General features: G+C 36.3%; 1 protein-coding gene across 4 annotated transcripts in view; it reads right to left on the bottom strand.

The window, feature by feature from the left end:
- Positions 1-18,437, bottom strand: part of LOC127948666 (neuronal-specific septin-3) — a 75,986-nt gene that overhangs the window by 7,994 nt on the left and 49,555 nt on the right. For all 4 annotated transcript variants that reach the window (XM_052545274.1, XM_052545283.1, XM_052545302.1 and 1 more), the window contains one exon: positions 11,549-11,677. In XM_052545274.1, the coding sequence (XP_052401234.1) occupies positions 11,549-11,677 (129 nt within the window). The remainder of the gene's footprint in view (positions 1-11,548; positions 11,678-18,437) is intronic.

The raw sequence follows: 18,437 nt of genomic DNA, 5'->3' as shown, positions 1-18,437 counted from the left end.
AAAACGAAGAGGAACAGGACACTCTCATTCACTGTAATGTTTACGTTGTGCTACGCTGAGAAGTCAGTGAGGGGTGTCTCCTGAACCATGGGGATATCTCAGGAAGTCACGAGCTGAACCGCCTTATCGTCAATCTTCTTTTGTTAAGAAACAGCACACCCAGATTCTCCAGTTCTTTTACTCTTATCCGCCCTCTCTTTCATTCTGCATGTCAAACATTTATAAACTACTGGGCCATAAGTTTTGAGAGGTCTGTGAGCAATGAGGTTTGGCTGTGGTAGGACAGAGATACAGCAGATGCTGCTACAACTGGTTGCAATGACACAGATATGCTAAAAACACTTGTTCTCGATCTTACACAGAACACTTCCCAAAGCTCTTATAAGATTTTGGATTAAAGTAATATACTGGGGCAGCAGCTGTGAAGATTCTGATGCACGGAAATACAGGAAATGAAAGTTTTTGCATCTAAATACAGATTTCAACGATTTGACCTTTGGCTAGCTGAAGTGAAAGCTGCAAAGACGCAAACCTGTTGTGAAAAAGAGTGTGACGCAGGTTAACATTTTCATATCTAAAAACCCGTCAAAGGGAAGTCAGAAACAGAAGAGAGATCAACAAGCAGATCTAGGTCTAAAAATTTCCCTGAAAGCAAAATCAAATGACTGATTTTAAAACCAGTAGGCAGCAAACTAAAGGAATAAGGAGAGAAGTTTAGCATAGCGGCTATGAAACCTGCACATGGCTGTTACAACACCGTAGCTTCTGCGTGAACTCTCCGAAGGGTTTTGTAATTGGATATTTCTGTGCCCATATCAAGACTGAGGGCAAAGTTCGGTGGTCTTCATACATTTCTGCTGTCAAATAGAAACCATGGCAATTAACATAGCCGGCTATGCTAGCGACCAAGCCCAGCAAAGGCCTTTGCACAGCAATTGACTGACACTTAAAACTAAATTCGGTGTCTCACAGCATCCAGTGACAGAATCAGTCGATTCTTTTCTCTCTACATCTGTAATGTAGATGTAAACTTGTAGGTCATTCTATTGGGCAGATTTGTGATTTAGATTAGATAACTACATTAAAACTAGATAACATGGGTAACTCCAAAAACTTCTGACCCAGATGAAAATAGCAAGGGTAATTAGACAACAGTGCAACTAGACTTGTGACGGTATTCGCTGATGTGATATATCACGGTAATGAATATGTACTATATTATTATCGTGGGCACGTATAAATACCGCAAATAATTATATATTACAAATCATTTAGAATTTGGAATGCATTTTAAGAATACTATTCCCATCAACTGGTCAAAATGCACAACACCTCTGTATGCTGCTTGAAAGAGCGTGTGTGCTCTGATGTAAACAAGCACGCATGAGAAGCACACGTGAAGAACACGTGAGAGACGCGCTGAATGAAAGCACATTCACTCTTTGACAGCAGATGGCGCTAACTGTAGACAGTGCAGTCCTTACCCTGGAAACCCCATAAATAAACCAGCTGCTCTACTTTCTAAAACATATTTAAATCATTTTAAACGGCCATTCAGATTTGTGTATTTGCTATGATGCTCATCACAGTTCCAAATACTTAAAGTATTAAGACAATAGGCTATTTTATCTGGACTACAACATGCCATAGATATATTTTGAAAGTGCTTTGATTTTTTTTTATTGTTAATTCACACATTACATCAGGGCTTCAATTTTAACATTAGTTAATTCATTGTTTAACATAAACTGCCAATGAAAAATTCATCTGAACATTCATTAATCTTAGGTATTCCAATATTTAATAACACATTGTTAAAATGTAAAATTGCAACTGTATTATTGAATGAACTAACATAAATTAAGACTTATATTTTTTTTAACAAAGATTAATAACTTCTGTAGCAAATGTAGCTATTGCTCATTGTGAATGTTAATGGCTAACTAATGAGACTGTAAAGTGATACCTACTGGTCTTTATAGTTCTTTTGCACTTTAATCAGTGGAAATCTTTTAACTTTATATATTTTTCTGTATTGCTTTATTTTATTTAAATGCTCAGTTATTTCTGTTATAAGAAAAAAAGTTATTTAACCTATTATACTACATTATACTATATTTTGAGCACTTTTTTAAAACTAAATTTCAATACCGTGATGATACAGTTTACCGTGATGAAAGCATGAGCAATTAGACAGGAAAATCTGAAACCGGCATATCCCTAAGTGCAATACCATTTTTTTTTTTTTTAGTTAGGGCTCAAGCCTGGAGGGCGAGAGCCCTATTGTTTTCCTTAGGATTATTTGTTATTATTATTATTATTATTATTTTTCTTCAAGGTTTCGGGGGCTTTTGGGGCCCTTAACATGCTCAAAAACTCTTGAAAATTGGCACACACCTTGGAACCTGCGGCCATTAGGGCCGGGCAGAGTCTGATACACGGGCGTGGCACAGGGGCTCTACAGCGCCCCCTGTAGTACCGAGGGCCATATATCATGCATACTTGCATGTATACATATGAAACTTGGTACATATATATAACTCATCAAACCAAACAACTTTCACACTGCATGTCATAAGCTCCGCCCAACAGGAAGTTGGCTATTTAGGGTTTTATGAAAAACACATGCTCTGGAATTTGATATACTCCTCTGAGGAACTCCACCCGTTCACCACCAAACTCGGAGAACACGATCTCAAGACATTGGGGATGCTAAATTGCGAAGAGATTTTTGATATCTCGAACGGTTTGCCCGTGGCGAGGCGTTGAAATTATGGCGAGAAAGGAGAAACAGGAAATGTATAATAACATCCACATACATTTCCTGAATTTGATCAAACTTAATTGGTTTGTTCATTGTATGATACCGATCATATATATGTGACTATTAGGAGTCAAAGTTATAGCGCCACCAACTGGCAGCAGGAAGTGTGTCATTTTCAAAATGCTTTGAATTCAGCATCTTATTTTTACTCGATTTGCTTCAAACTTCATCAGAATAATGACAAAACATGGCCGATGTAAATCTGTTGTGGGGATATTGATATCTTATATATTGTTGCCATGGCAACGTGTCAAACTTGAATATTCTGTTATGGTGATTTTGAGGCAGATAACAACCTCAGATTTACATGAAACTCAAAACACATATTAGTATTCTTGATAGCTAGACAATGGAAAAAGCTTTTAAAAGGGCGTGGAAGAGGCACTCTATAGCGCCACCTTTTGTCAAAAGTGGGGGGGTTAGTTTTAGCTACAGACACCAAACTCGGTACAAAAATTGTTCTTATCAAGACGGACAACTTTCTAATTCACAGTCATCTGCTACGATCAACAGGAAGTCAGCTATTTTGATTTGAATGTGGATTTTTTTTTACATTTAGCTGTGAATTAATGCATACTGCTCAGAGGAGAGTAACACTATACACACCAAACTTTGTCTACATGATGCCAAAACATTTTAAACAACTTAAATTGCCAATGGATTTTGGATAGCTTGAACGGTTTTGTCGTGGTGATTTTTTTAAATGACAGTAAAAATGGAATTATTAATTGTCCTGCATTTTTAAATTCCAAACACTTCCAAACCTTTTTTCATACAGAAAAAAAGTCATTCTGAGTAAATATGGATAGTTTCACGACTTTACAACACTGTATGGATAACAGAAAATAAAAAAACTGTCAGACATCTCATCTCACTCTGTCACTCTGTTTGAGTATATGTGCTTCAGACTTCCATTGTCTGAGAGAAATTGCGCCCCTACAGGTGCAATTACCGGACTTTTACTTTCACTTTTAAATCGGTTAATAATACACATAAATAGTTAGATTTAATTCACACTGACAAGCTAAACCAACATATCTGATTATTACCGGTTCAGGGCTCAAGGATAAATTATTTCTGGCCAGAGATACGTGAGAAATAGGAGAGATGAATCACCGCTGTGATCACGAGCGTCTGGAGTAAAGAGCTCAGAGAAAACGAATTTATTCCTGTTTTAAAGCTTTTAAAAATAAATTATTACAGCGATATCACACAATCAACCAATTAGAACACACCAAGAGCTAAATTCAGATGTTTTTGAACTGTTTGTGTGAAAATGAAATATTTGTGGCTGCCTATCTGAAATCACTGCCTCCGATCAGCGCGTACAGTGTCGAGCTCAAAACAAACGAATTTATTCTTGTTTTAGAGCTTTTTTAAATAAAATATTACCACAAATGCACACAATAAACCCATTGTAACACAACAAGAGCTAAATTCAGGTGTTTGTGACCAGTTTAAGTGTGCAAGACTATTTGAAAGCGCGACTGGCAGAATAACATTTCTCTCGAGCTGCAGGTTTCTGCATTTCGTCGTACGAACGAACACATAACGGACAAGATTATTTCAAAATACATAACAGCTTGGCGAATATAAACGAAAACAGCTGTCTTTCTGTCTTCAATTTTAATCTATATAAAAAAGGAAACTCATTCGACTTGGCTGCTTTTTTAATGTGTGCGTATTTATTTATTTACCTTTTTATACATTTTGTATAATTTCATAGTTTGTGTATTACAATTATAAAAACAAAAATAAATTTAGCCACTCACATAGAAATAGCTTAGGCCTTATCCTTTTCTGACAGTTTTAGGGATTTTTAAAAATCCTAAAAAAAAAAAATTATTTGTGCTGCAAATAATAATTTCAAACTCATTTGATACTGACCTATGACATCCTGTGACATTATATTTATTTGAATTTACATAATCTCATGGATGTAACAGTAAATCTGTTCAGCTCACAGATCAAGACTAAGCTGTAATGCAAGCAGAACTTTCACAAATGCTTATGAGTCATTTAAGGATTTGATAACACTGTAAAATAATGTCTAATTTGTTAACATTAGCAAATGCATTGATAACACTTTATAATAACTGCACTCATTAGTAAATAGTCAGTTCATGCTTTATAAAGCCTTGTCCCAACATTAATAGTCAGTAGTAAGCAGTTTATAAATACAGCTATAAATAGTTTGTCCTTGGTTTATAAGCACATTTATTAAAAAGGAGAGTAAAGGGTCAGTTATCTTCCTATGAAAAATAAAAGATAAAAATAAACAAACAACAACACAGATTGATACAGAACTCAGAAATTTTATTGTGGATTTATGATAAAATCAGCCTGTAAATGAATTCATACTACTCAATACTGCTTTTTCAACATGATGCCAATATACTGAGATGTTAAATTGTGAATAGGTTTAGGATACCTTAAATGGTGTTGCCATAGAGATTTATTAAAGTAACATAAAAAAAATACAATAGTTATTTTACTATATCTTTAAATTTTTTCATTCCAAACTCTTCATAATTTTTTATATAAGTAGAAGTCATCATTTGAAGGAAGCACAGTAAGTTTCATAGCTTTATCATTTTCAAGAGCCAGCATAAAATTAAAACTATCATAACTTATAAATCAAGCTTGCAATTCTTAGTACCAATAATGGTCACCAGAGGGAGCTATAGGATTACTTTTAAATAATTATTGTAGAAACGAGTATGATTTAAATCATTTATAGAAATCTTAAAAAAAAAAAAAATGAATTGTATGTATTTTACTGATAAAATGACCCTCGCTTAATTAGAATAACATGCTGAAGTATTGTGAACTGTATATTAAGAATAATTCTTTATAGGCTTTATGGACAGATACGTTTTGAGTGACTCTTGAAAGTTCAGCACCACATCCTCTTTTACCACTGTTTAAAGAATTAATCTTACACAACAGGTGTGAATGAATTTTGGATAGCTTGAATGGTTTTGTCGTGGTGATTTTTTGAAATAATAGTAAAAAAGGAACCAGTAAATGTATTTTTATTTTTTTAAAGTGCAGCTTCTAAACACTTCAAAAAAATGTACACATAGAAGACCAGTCATTCTGAGGCATATTTCCTCAGAATGACTGGTCTCATGACCATAGTTTCATGACTATACAACACTATATGGATGATAGAAAATTAAAAAACTATCATACATCTGATGTCACTCAGTTCCACTGTCACTGTGGGTAATGTGTGTGTGTGTGTGTGTGTGTGTTAAGTGAATTAGGTGTGAATCTATCAGGGTGCATTAAGTCTCCAGCGCCAACATTTTACAGAACTGCCACTTTCCTGGAGTCTCCAGAATTACAATGTGTCAGGTTCTGAGAGATCTAAGATTCCAAAAAATGATTTAATTAGAATACCATGAAGTATTGTGAAATACTATATATTAAGACTTTATATATAGGCTTAATGAACAGATTAGAGTGACTCGTGAAGGACCAGCACCACCTCCTCTTGTCCGTTGGTTTGAGGAATATATCTTCCAGAATCCAGGATTAAGATTTAGGAGCTCATTTTTATTCCACCTCCTTTCCTGAAAGTCTGTCTTGCATAATTGACTAAAAATTAATCTTCACATTAATTCCTAATTATTTTGTAATTCTTTTTGTCAGTTCTTCTTGACCTGTTTTTTTCTTCTTCTTTTCTGACCTCATGACCCAGTCAGCATTTTTTGTACAATGGTCAAGTCTTAACTTATCCATTTCTGTATTGCATTTGTGTTTGATATTTCTCATGGGTATTTCATAATTTTCGACTTTACAGTTTGAGTTAAAACTCTATTTTAGCGCATTTCATCTGTAAAAGAAAACAAGCCTAATAATTCTACACATATGAATATAAGGAGTTTTTCTCTTCCAGCTTTCCTGGACTATTGTATAGCACTCATAAATGATTAAATAAAAAATAATGGTAGTTATTAAGATTGATATGGTTTGGAATTGGTAAAATGTACTTGGAAAAAAATCACAATAAATCTATTTTTTTCATGTTTAAGTTTGGAATATTAACTGACATGAATGAATGCTATATAAATATTGTTCGTGTTAACATAATGTTTATAAATGAAATCTTATTGTACAGTGTTACTAAAGTTATATATATATATATATATACAGTTTTGTTCAAAATAATAGCAGTACAATGTGACTAACCAGAATAATCAAGGTTTTTAGTATATTTTTTATTGCTACGTGGCAAACAAGTTACCAGTAGGTTCAGTAGATTGTCAGAAAACAAACAAGGCCCAGCATTCATGATATGCACGCTCTTAAGGCTGTGCAATTGGGCAATTAGTTGAAAGGGGTGTGTTCAAAAAAATAGCAGTGTCTACCTTTGACTGTACAAACTCAAAACTATTTTGTACAAACATTTTTTTTTTTCTGGGATTTAGCAATCCTGTGAATCACTAAACTAATATTTAGTTGTATGACCACAGTTTTTTAAAACTGCTTGACATCTGTGTGGCATGGAGTCAACCAACTTGTGGCACCTCTCAGCTGTTATTCCACTCCATGATTCTTTAACAACATTCCACAATTCATTCACATTTCTTGGTTTTGCTTCAGAAACAGCATTTTTGATATCACCCCACAAGTTCTCAATTGGATTAAGGTCTGGAGATTGGGCTGGCCACTCCATAACATTAATTTTGTTGGTTTGGAACCAAGACTTTGCCCGTTTACTAGTGTGTTTTGGGTCATTGTCTTGTTGAAACAACCATTTCAAGGGCATGTCCTTTTCAGCATAGGGCAACATGACCTCTTCAAGTATTTTAACATATGCAAACTGATCCATGATCCCTGGTATGCGATAAATAGGCCCAACACCATAGTAGGAGAAACATGCCCATATCATGATGCTTGCACCTCCATGCTTCACTGTCTTCACTGTGTACTGTGGCTTGAATTCAGAGTTTGGGGGTCGTCTCACAAACTGCCTGTGGCCCTTGGACCCAAAAAGAACAATTTTACTCTCATCAGTCCACAAAATGTTCCTCCATTTCTCTTTAGGCCAGTTGATGTGTTCTTTGGCAAATTGTAACCTCTTCTGCACATGCCTTTTTTTTAACAGAGGGACTTTGCGGGGGATTCTTGAAAATAGATTAGCTTCACACAGACGTCTTCTAACTGTCACAGTACTTACAGGTAACTCCAGACTGTCTTTGATCATCCTGGAGGTGATCATTGGCTGAGCCTTTGCCATTCTGGTTATTCTTCTATCCATTTTGATGGTTGTCTTCCGTTTTCTTCCACGTCTCTCTGGTTTTGTTCTCCATTTTAAGGCATTGGAGATCATTTTAGCTGAACAGCCTATCATTTTTTGCACCTCTTTATAGGTTTTCCCCTCTCTAATCAACTTTTTAATCAAAGTACGCTGTTCTTCTAAACAATGTCTTGAACGACCCATTTTCCTCAGCTTTCAAATGCATGTTCAACAAGTGTTGGCTTCATCCTTAAATAGGGGCCACCTGATTCACACCTGTTTCTTCACAAAATTGATGACCTCAGTGATTGAATGCCACACTGCTATTTTTTTGAACACATCCCTTTCAACTAATTCAACTAATTGCCCAATTGCACCGCCTTAAGAGCGTGCATATCATGAATGCTGGGTCTCATTTGTTTTCTGAGAATCTACTGAACCTACTGGTAACTTGTTTGCCACGTAGCAATAAAAAAAATACGAAAAACCTTGATTATTCTGGTTAGTCACATTGTACTGCTATTATTTTGAACAATACTGTATATATTGTTCTGTGAATGTGATTTTAAAGTCTAGATGATTCGGATTAACCCTTTAACTGCCGTATCCTTTAAAACCTCACTGCCAGAGCGATATTGTGAATGCATGTGCCCGCTGGGCACAGTTTACCTGATGCCACGGGGGGGTTATGGCATTGGTGGCTTGAGCCCGCCATCGCTGCTTGCAGCTATATTTAGTCTTGTTTTTGCAGTATTACAGGCCTTTGCAACCCAGCAAAAGGGAGCATGATTTCTTTACTTGTCCTACTGAGGTATTTTTGAATACAAGAAACAGAGGACCACTATCAAATTTTGTATTTGTTAGACTCTTGCCAGACAGTCTAAAGTGAGAAATGAAGATGGATAGCTGGGGGCAAGACTACACTAACTACTGGGGGCAAGCACACACACACACACACACACACTCAAACAATACTTTCATTTAAAGGACTAGTGAAGTTGGCTACGGCATCTGCCTTTCACGCCTCTCTCCAACGAAGCATGGTGGCGCCACCAGAAGCAAAATGGAGATTCATTGCTTTCTCATTGCTGTATGCGGGATGTTTGAAAGTCTGTGCATCTCTCTGCGTGATATACAGTTCAGCTTTCTCTGCTCAGTATTAAAATGGAGCAGCACCCTTGTATAGCTGAAAACATGGTCTTGGAGGTTTTTTTTTTATTTATCTGTTTTTATTGCATATTATCATTTCCCATATTTTTTACATTGTTCGCACGTACATTCTGATGGAGTATATTTTGAAAGGATATGCTGCATGCTAATCGTTCACGTCAAAATTAAAGTATACTTTGGGCTTAATGCTTACTTTTAGTAAATCTTCCAAAAAGTTTTGAAAAGTTTTGAGTTTTTATAAGTTTTTATAAAATATAATATAGTTTTTCAAATACATGTATTTGAAATGCTGCCCATTCCTGCAGGAAATCAGCAGTCTAATAAGGATATTGATACCTTATGTATTTTGAAAATTCAAAGATACTCAGATTAAATGTTTAAATGCAAAATACATTAGATTTTTTTCAAATGTATTTAAATACAAATAATATTTAGAAAATCAGTGAAACAATCTTCAAGTAGAGTCAAGAAAATCAGTGAAACAATCCAAAGTTAACCTCAAAAGTAAAGTAGCAAAGGTCATTCCAAACAATCTTTGCTTCATTGCAAAGACAAGCCTGAATGAAAATTAATTCTACACATCTTCACAAAAGCACACCTTCCTGTTTGGATAGAAGAACCCAAGTCTCTATTGATTGTTATTGATTTATAAGGAAGTATGCAAGACAGAGACGGCACATTGCTCAAACAAGCAATTCATTCACTCACACAGCTGAGCCAGACGCCGTGCATAAGTGGTGGCCTCCATTAGAGCAACAGTCATCTCCTGACCATTGGGATAAAATACGTCCCCTGCGCATTCTTCCTCTGTCATTCTCTCTGAAAGAGAGCTCATAATGACAGCTGAGGCCCGGTCTCAAGAGCTGAAGTTGTGTGATTGATCTCTTCTAATCCATCCCCCTTGTAGGCTTTTTCATTTCTTTTTCCTTTCAGAGAACATGCTCTGATCACACTGGCCCTTTTCTAAGTCAAACCCTACAAAACACTGAGCAGACTCCAGTTTGTTCTGTCTAGATGTCATTCTTCTTTAATCCTTCCATCCTTTCAGAAATCACTCAGACCAACACTCTGTAACACGTCATCTAATTGATGTGAAACACCATGTGTTTACCAGGTTTATTACACGGCTCTGTGGAATACTTGATTCTGATTGGTCAGTCGCGACATTATGAGGTATGTTACCCCTGGATAACAACCGGTAAAACCTAATAACTCAGGCTCGTCCAGGTAACAGCAGTCAGCACTGTAATCTTGCTTGAACTATTTTTTTTCTTGGTGGAAGCTTTGCGTTTGGTTAAATAACATATTAAAATGTGATTCAAAATAGAGTACAATTGTTTAAATTGTCATTGGGGTCCTGATCACCCTGTCAGGGTTTATTCTGCGAGAACAACCGTCTGGATGTACATTATCCCTTACTTAATGCGTTGCATTTCTAGCCAGACTACACTGAAAATAACAATTATTCCAAATGCACAAATGAGTGGGATTTTGCACCAATACCATAAATAGTATGAGAAGTTTGGCCAAATTAACAGTACACTTCCTCAACTACAAAATAAATGTGGCCATTTTATGCACAGCAGATTTCCCATGTAGCAGAAGAGGAGGGGCTAAACATGCTAAAGCTATCAGTATTAGCTGTGAAGCATCATATCCTTTAAAATAAAAAAAACTGCGAATGTTAATAAAAACCTATAAGTTATTCTACTTCTCGCATGGTGCAAACAATTCTTGTCAGAAGGGAAAAAATACTTTTTTTTATTCACAATAGAACTAGCTTAGTTGCATGTACAAAATTTTATAGTATTGTTAAATTACAATTTAACAAATTTAATAAATTAATAAATGACAGCACAATTTGACAGCACCTTCATAAAGCTGAATAAAAACAAAGCAAAGACACACCTTCTTTAGTAGTAGTGCTTTAAAAAAGGTATTTTGCTGTATTTTTTTTTTTTACTTGCCATCTTGCTCTGAATGCAACTGATGTCATAATTACAGCTTCCCAACTTATAAATATGAACTTCCCATGAGGACTTGAACATACCATGAAATGAATACACTATATAGCATTGTGTATAGTCAAAGTACATCATTTGGGACACAGCTATTGACAAATTGCACTTTCATGATTGTTTAGGACAAAAGCACAATTGTGAAAGATCATCAATGTTCAAAGATGTTTACTGGGTTCAAATGGTGCAGTTATTATATTACCAGCAGGGGCAAACAGGGCTGTGCAAAACAGGAAAACCTGGGTGTGTGATGTGGTAGCTGTGAAGAAAGAAGCATTCAATACTCACTATGGCTGACTGATTGCAGGTGGACAGTTTTCGAGATCTTCTCCTCATAATTAGGAGTGCAGGACTTCCTGCTGACCTTGGACTTGAAGAGTGTGTTTACGAGCGTTGACTTCCCCAGACCGCTTTGACCTGTCAATGAAAACGAGAACAGATTTAATGGCTTTTGTTTGTAAACTGCAGTAAAGTACTATTAACTGCATATGTAGCAGACCCTGGGCACGTTTATTTGCAGGACGACCTTTGCGTAGCATTAGCAGGGGGGATCACATTTTATTACTGCACACAGATAAGATGGCAGAAAGTATCACATGACCAGGCAGTGTAGCCCACCAGGGTTTACATAAGCCCTGGATACTGCAAATCACCAGTGATGTAATAGGACCAGGTCAAGCCAAAGCAAAGTGCTTTAGCATCTTATCTGGTGGGTATCCAAACACACTGACAACACCACACCGCCGGGAGCTTTGGGGAGCTTTTCCACTTAATGACTCTTTCACACTAGTCCTCACGGAGATCAGATCAGAGGGAGGAAGCTATTACCAGAGAGGGAGCCTTATCAAGGCCATCTCAATTCACACAAATAAGGGTAAATCTATGGGGCCACCTTCATCGCCTCAAAGGACATGTGCTCTGTTAATGTGAGCTGCTTAGTATTGAGTGCTGATGATGGGCATTATGCATTCTGTCTTGCTTAGAGGGCCCCTCGGGCCCACCGGTCAGCTTCCTGTACGCAGGGCAGGGGTGGGAAATGTTCTAATCGCTCTCACTGCTCCGTTTCTACCTGTTGAGAAACCTGGATGCCTCAATAAGCTGCCAACAGATGAAACGATTTGACAGAGATAGACGACAGTGCAGGGAGATCTGGCTCCTAAATCATTGCCCACCTCAGCAGAGGCTTTGATGGATTTACGCCATGGCCTCTTACCATGGGAGGCAAATTTATGAGGAACTGACATCCCACGTTGTGTATCTTCCTGGGCCTATTTGATTTACCAGTTCAGACAATTCCTGAGCAAAGCAGGGCTTCCTAGAGTCTTCAGTGTAATCACACATACTGTACCTGTTCTATATGGGAGGGAACGAGAGGATTTGATTCCCCTAACCGATTCTTAATCTTAGGGATGCAATAATACCAAATTTTTCAGAACCGATCCGATCCGATACTGAAAATTCTGAGTATCTGCCAATACCGATCCAATCCGATACAGTTTTTTTTTAAATTCAATATAGAATTTCGATACTTATCTATGTTGGCCTGATCATCATTCTTTTGTGTCAATCACAATCTACTACATATACACAACTTAATTTGAATGAAAAATAACAAATTAAAAAATATATATAATCAAATGATTACAAAAATATTATTATAAACTAGGTTTTTGCAAGGTGTATATTCAGTAGTGACACTATTTAGAGTATTTTAATACACCCCTTTAAAAAAAAAAATGTATGTGCTGGTTAGGTACTTTTTTTAAGCATGGAAGCTGGTTTGAGCTGCTCAGGACAACAAGGGCAGTGTTACATCTGCATCGGTGGAGGAATAATGTGCAAGCAAGAAACATTGACGCAACCTAACATCACCTGATGCTGAGATAATGTGAAAAGAATAAAGGCTAGACCCAGTCAGGTGCTTGCCCGAGTCATATATTGACACACTCACCCAGAAGTGTTACATTGTAAAAAAATGTCATTTACCACAAACACATGAAACTTGTTACAAGTTCCGGTAATAATTTTACCTTGTCACATGTGTTTAACTCCAGTTGGCTTTTCAAGAGCATTTCAAATCCTCTGAGATACTTTGAAGCACAACTGAATTTATAAAGCTTCTCTTAGAACACAATATCTACAAAGCCCCATTGACTTGAGGTCAACAACAAAGCTGAATGTACTGACTGCATTAAAAATGTCAGAATACGCTAAACTCGTATCTGGGAGCAGACTGCTATTTGACTTATGGGAAACTTGGAGAATCACAGCAGTTTAAGCCCAGAGGCTACAAAAAGGTCCTGACCTTTACAACAGAGTACAAACTACACAGACCAACAGACTCCAAGTGCTCCCATATGTGTGTGCGACTCTCGGATAAGAGCACCCGAGGCAGGAAAATGTGGACAGGCGAACGTAGGACACCAAACAAATCCTGTAGGGAACATTTCCTCCATTCCTGCGGTTTCATCCTGTTGTGTATATCTTGCTTTCGAACAATTCCTCCTTTTCCTGTAATCTTGTCGAGTTTGCATTCACTGTCATGTCATGCTAGCTAATACATGCTAACGTTCCCAAACACACCCTTGTGCTCTAAAATGTGCTGCCAAGGCCAAAGCGAAATACACAAACACAAGATGTACATAAACCATTAGTGTTTTAAATTCAAACATTCCATGTTCAAAATAAAAGTCCCTTGCACTACATTAAAGGGAGAAAACAAATGATTTATCAATAGCTCTATGGTGCTTCGAGAGTGAGTTAAACAGATCTTTCTTGCTCCCTTTTTTCTTCCACCATTTCCACACCTGCCTCTACCGGGAAAGGGAGAGAGCTGTTCACCTGTGATGCATGTCCAGAGTAGCAGGCATGGAAAGCACCAGCATACCTACCACAATACTAACACTGTAACCTCTGCAGTTCACTGAGCCAAGGAAGAAACTTGCAAAGGCCAAATGTAATAGAGCCAGCTTTTGGGGGAGTGAGCGCTGGATCAGAGCTGTTTGTGCTCTGCAGAATTCTTCACAACACTGATCTGCTTTAACATGCCTTTGATCTGCTCACTATCAAACAGGTTTTAGGCTGCTCTGAAAAGAGAGGTGAAAAGCATCCAAGTAGCCAAAATGAGAACAGGTGAAGACTGTTATTGTCATATCTTCTCCTAATATCATTCCCACACACTTTGAGTGGAACATATTTAAGGCTGAAGTGTATTAATTGAGTGTTTAAGTGAGTATTTCATCAACTTCAGCTACATTTATCAGGGATTTATTAAAAAAATAAAAAATAAAATATAGCTGCAAGCAGCGATGTCGGGCTCAAGCCATCAGTGCAACGCCACCCTGGTGGCATCGGGAAAACTGTGCCCAGCGGGCATAAGCATTTACAGTAACCCTCTGACAATCAAGTTTTAAGGGATGTGGCAGTTAAAGGGTTAATCCGACCAATCTAGACTTTGAAATCACATACACAGAACAATATATATAACTTTAGTAACACTTTATTTTAAAATGTATAAAAAATGTATAAGGTGTGCATTGTAGCTGACACCTATATGAACACATTACAATTGTTTTGTGACTACAAGTCTTTCTTCTCAAATGCTATTGAGTGGTCGCGAACGCGGATGGGAGAATGGCGCATATTTGTTTTGTTTTTTTTGAGCAACTGGTGCCCCCTCTGGGAGTTGGTGCTCTACGAAGACTGCATACTCTGCATATAGGGAGCGGCGGTACTATCTGGAAGATATATTCCTCAAACCATCGTACAAGTGAAGGTGATGCTAGTCCTTCAAGAATCGCTCAAAACCTTTTCAAGTGTACAGTTGCCTTTTATTGCATCTTGAAATAAATATTTCTGAATTCTGAATCAAACTGGGTTGTGTTTATTGATTTATTTTATAAGACAACTGAAACTTTAATCTCCTTTGTAATATATGTGCTTTTAAACCAAGAACAATGTAATTAGAGATGTATTCCTGCTTAATAATGACTATTATTAAGGGAAAAGGCTTTATAATCATGAACTATTTACTAATGCTTAGCTAATGAGTGCAGTTATTATAAAGTGTTACCAATGCATTTACTAATGTTAACAAATTAGACATTATTATACAGTGTTACCAAACCCTTTAATAATTTATTAGTGTTTTGTAATGATTTTAATGACCTATAAGCATTTGTGAAATAGTTTTGCTTGCATTGCAGCTTAATCTGTCAGTTGAAGAGTTTTACTGTTACATCCATGAGATTAATAAATGTCATGTCACGTCACAGGTTGTCATAGGTCAGTATCAAATGAGTTTGAAATTATAATTTGCAGCACAAATAAGGCTTCTTAGGATGTTTTTAAATCCCAAAAACTGTCAGAAAAGGATAAGGCCTAAGAGATTTCTTAACCTGTAATGAAAGGAAAAAAACACCACCATTAGCAACAACAAAAACAATAACAATTTAAAATATAGATTTTTTTTTCCTGATTATTAAAGGAATGATTAGGTCTCTCTCTCTCTCTCTCTCTCTCTCTCTCTCTCTCTCTGCCAGACAGCCCCTCCCTACAATCCACACACACTGTCAGTCACCAAAGATTCACAGTCACCAACCCCCTCACACTCACACTCCCCCTCCCTCTCCCCCTCCCTTTCCTCACACAGACGGAGTGGCCAGAGTGAGATCATGTCAGTTGAGAAGTCTGACAGTTTTTTTCTTTTCTTTTATCCATACAGTGTTGTAAAGTCATGAAACTATGCATATTTCCTCATAATGATTTGATCTCTGTATGAAAACATGCATTGAAGTGTTTGGAAGCTGCAATTTAGACATACAATACAATTAATGTTTCCCTTCTTACTGTCATTTCAAAAAATCACCACGTCAAAACCGTTCAAGCTAACCAAAATCCGTTCGCAATTTAAGTTCCTCGATGTTGTTTCTTCATGTAGTCAAAGTTTGGTGTGTATAGTGTACTTCCCATGTGAGGAGTATGCATTAATTCACAACTGTAAAATCTCAAAAATACACATTCAAATCAAAATAGCTGACTTCCTGTTGATCGTAGCTTATGACTGTGAATTAGAAAGTTGTCCGTCTTGATAAGAACAATTTAAGTACCGAGTTTGGTGTCTGTAGCTAAAACTAAATAAAATGCATTATTATTATTATTAGCTGTACACTTGCTAAACATTTTTAAATATAAACTTATGCAATTGTGTGTATATATATATATATATATATATATATATATATATATATATATATATATATATATATATATATATATATATATATATAAATTCAAGTGTACAGTTTTCTTTTATTGCATCTTGAAATAAATATTTATGAGTTCTGTGTTTGTTTATTTTATTTTTTTATTTTTTTATTTTACATTTTTTTTAGGGAGATTACAGCCTTTAATCTCCTCAAAATAAATGTGCATATAAACCATGAACAATTTAATTATAGCTGTATTTATAAAATGCTTACTAAAATATTAATTTTGGGAGAAGGCTATATAAAGCATGAACTGACTATTTACTAATGCTTAGCTAAGAATTGCAGCTATTATGAAGTGTTACCAATGCATTTACTAATGTTAACAATTGAGACATTATTTTAAAGTGTTACCAAATCCTTAAATAATTTAAAAGTGTTTTGTTATGATTTCATTAACCTATAAGCATTTGTGAAATAGTTCTGCTTGCATTAAAGCTTAGTCTTCATCTGTGAGCTGAACAGTTTTACTGTTACATCCTTGAGATTATGTAAATTCAAATAAATGTCATGTCACAGGGTGACAGAGGTCAGTATCAAATGAGTTTGAAATTATTATTTGCAGCACAAATAAGGTTTTTTAGGATTTTTTTTAATCCCTGAAACTGTCAGAAAAGGATAAGGCCTAAGATATTTCTTAAGATGTAATGATAACAGCACAATTAGCAGCAACAACAAAAAAATAACTATTTAAAATACAGTTTTTTTTCTGGTGATTAAAGAGATGTTTAAGTCTCTCTCTCTCTCTCTCTGTCTGTCTGCCACTCAGCTCACACCCCTCCCCCACTCACACTCACACACACACACAGAGTCAGCACACAGAGTGACAGAGTGAGATCAGATGTCTGACAGTTTTTTAATTTTCTTTTAATCATACAGTGCTGTAAAGTCATGAAACTATGCATATTTCCTCAGAATCACTGGTTTTCTAAATTAAAAATGTTTTTTAAAGGTTTGGAAGCTGCAATTTAAAAATACAAGACGATTAATGTTTCACTTTTTACTGTCATTTCAAAAAATCACCACGACAAAACCGTTCAAGCTAACCAAAATCTGTTCGCAATTTAAGTTCCTCGATGTTTTTTCTTCATGTAGACAACGTTTGGTGTGTATAGTGTACTTCCCCTGTGAGGAGTATTCATTAATTCACAACTGTAAAATCTCAAAAATACACATTCAAATCAAAATAGCCGACTTCCTGTTGATCGTAGCTGATGACTGTGAATTAGAAAGTTGTCCGTCTTGAAAAGAACAATTTATGTACCAAGTTTGGTGTCTGTAGCTAAAACTAACCCCCCCACTTTTGACAAAAGGTGGCGCTATAGAGTGCCTCCTTCACGCCCTTTTAAAAGCTTTTGCCATTGTCTAGCTATCACTAATACTGATATGTGTTTTGAGTTTCATGTAAATCTGAGCTTGTTGTCTGCCTCAAACTCACCATAACAGAACATTCAAGTTTGACACGTTGCCATGGCAACACTATATCAGATATCAATATCCCCACAACAGATTTACATCGGCCGTGTTTTGTCATTATTCTGATGAAGTTTTAAGTAAATCGAGTAAAAATAAGATGCTGAATTCAAAGCATTTGGAAAATGACACACTTCCTGCTGCCAGTTGGTGGCGCTATAACGTTGACTCTTAATAGCCACATATATACAATCGGTATCATACAACGAACAAACCCATGAAGTTTGATCAAATTCAGGAAATGTATGTGGATGTTATTAGACATTTCCTGTTTCTCATTTCTCGCCATAAGTTCCATGCCTCGCCACGGGCAAACCGTTCGAGATATCAAAAATCCCCTCGCAATTTTTCATCCTCAATGTCTTGAGATCATGTTCACCGAGTTTCGTGGCGAACGGGTTGAAAACCTCAGAGGAGTATTTCAAATTCCAGAGCAT

This window comes from Carassius gibelio, chromosome A3, assembly GCF_023724105.1.
Source record: "Carassius gibelio isolate Cgi1373 ecotype wild population from Czech Republic chromosome A3, carGib1.2-hapl.c, whole genome shotgun sequence".
Classification (NCBI taxonomy): domain Eukaryota; kingdom Metazoa; phylum Chordata; class Actinopteri; order Cypriniformes; family Cyprinidae; genus Carassius; species Carassius gibelio.
This window is presented reverse-complemented; position numbering and strand designations above follow the sequence as displayed.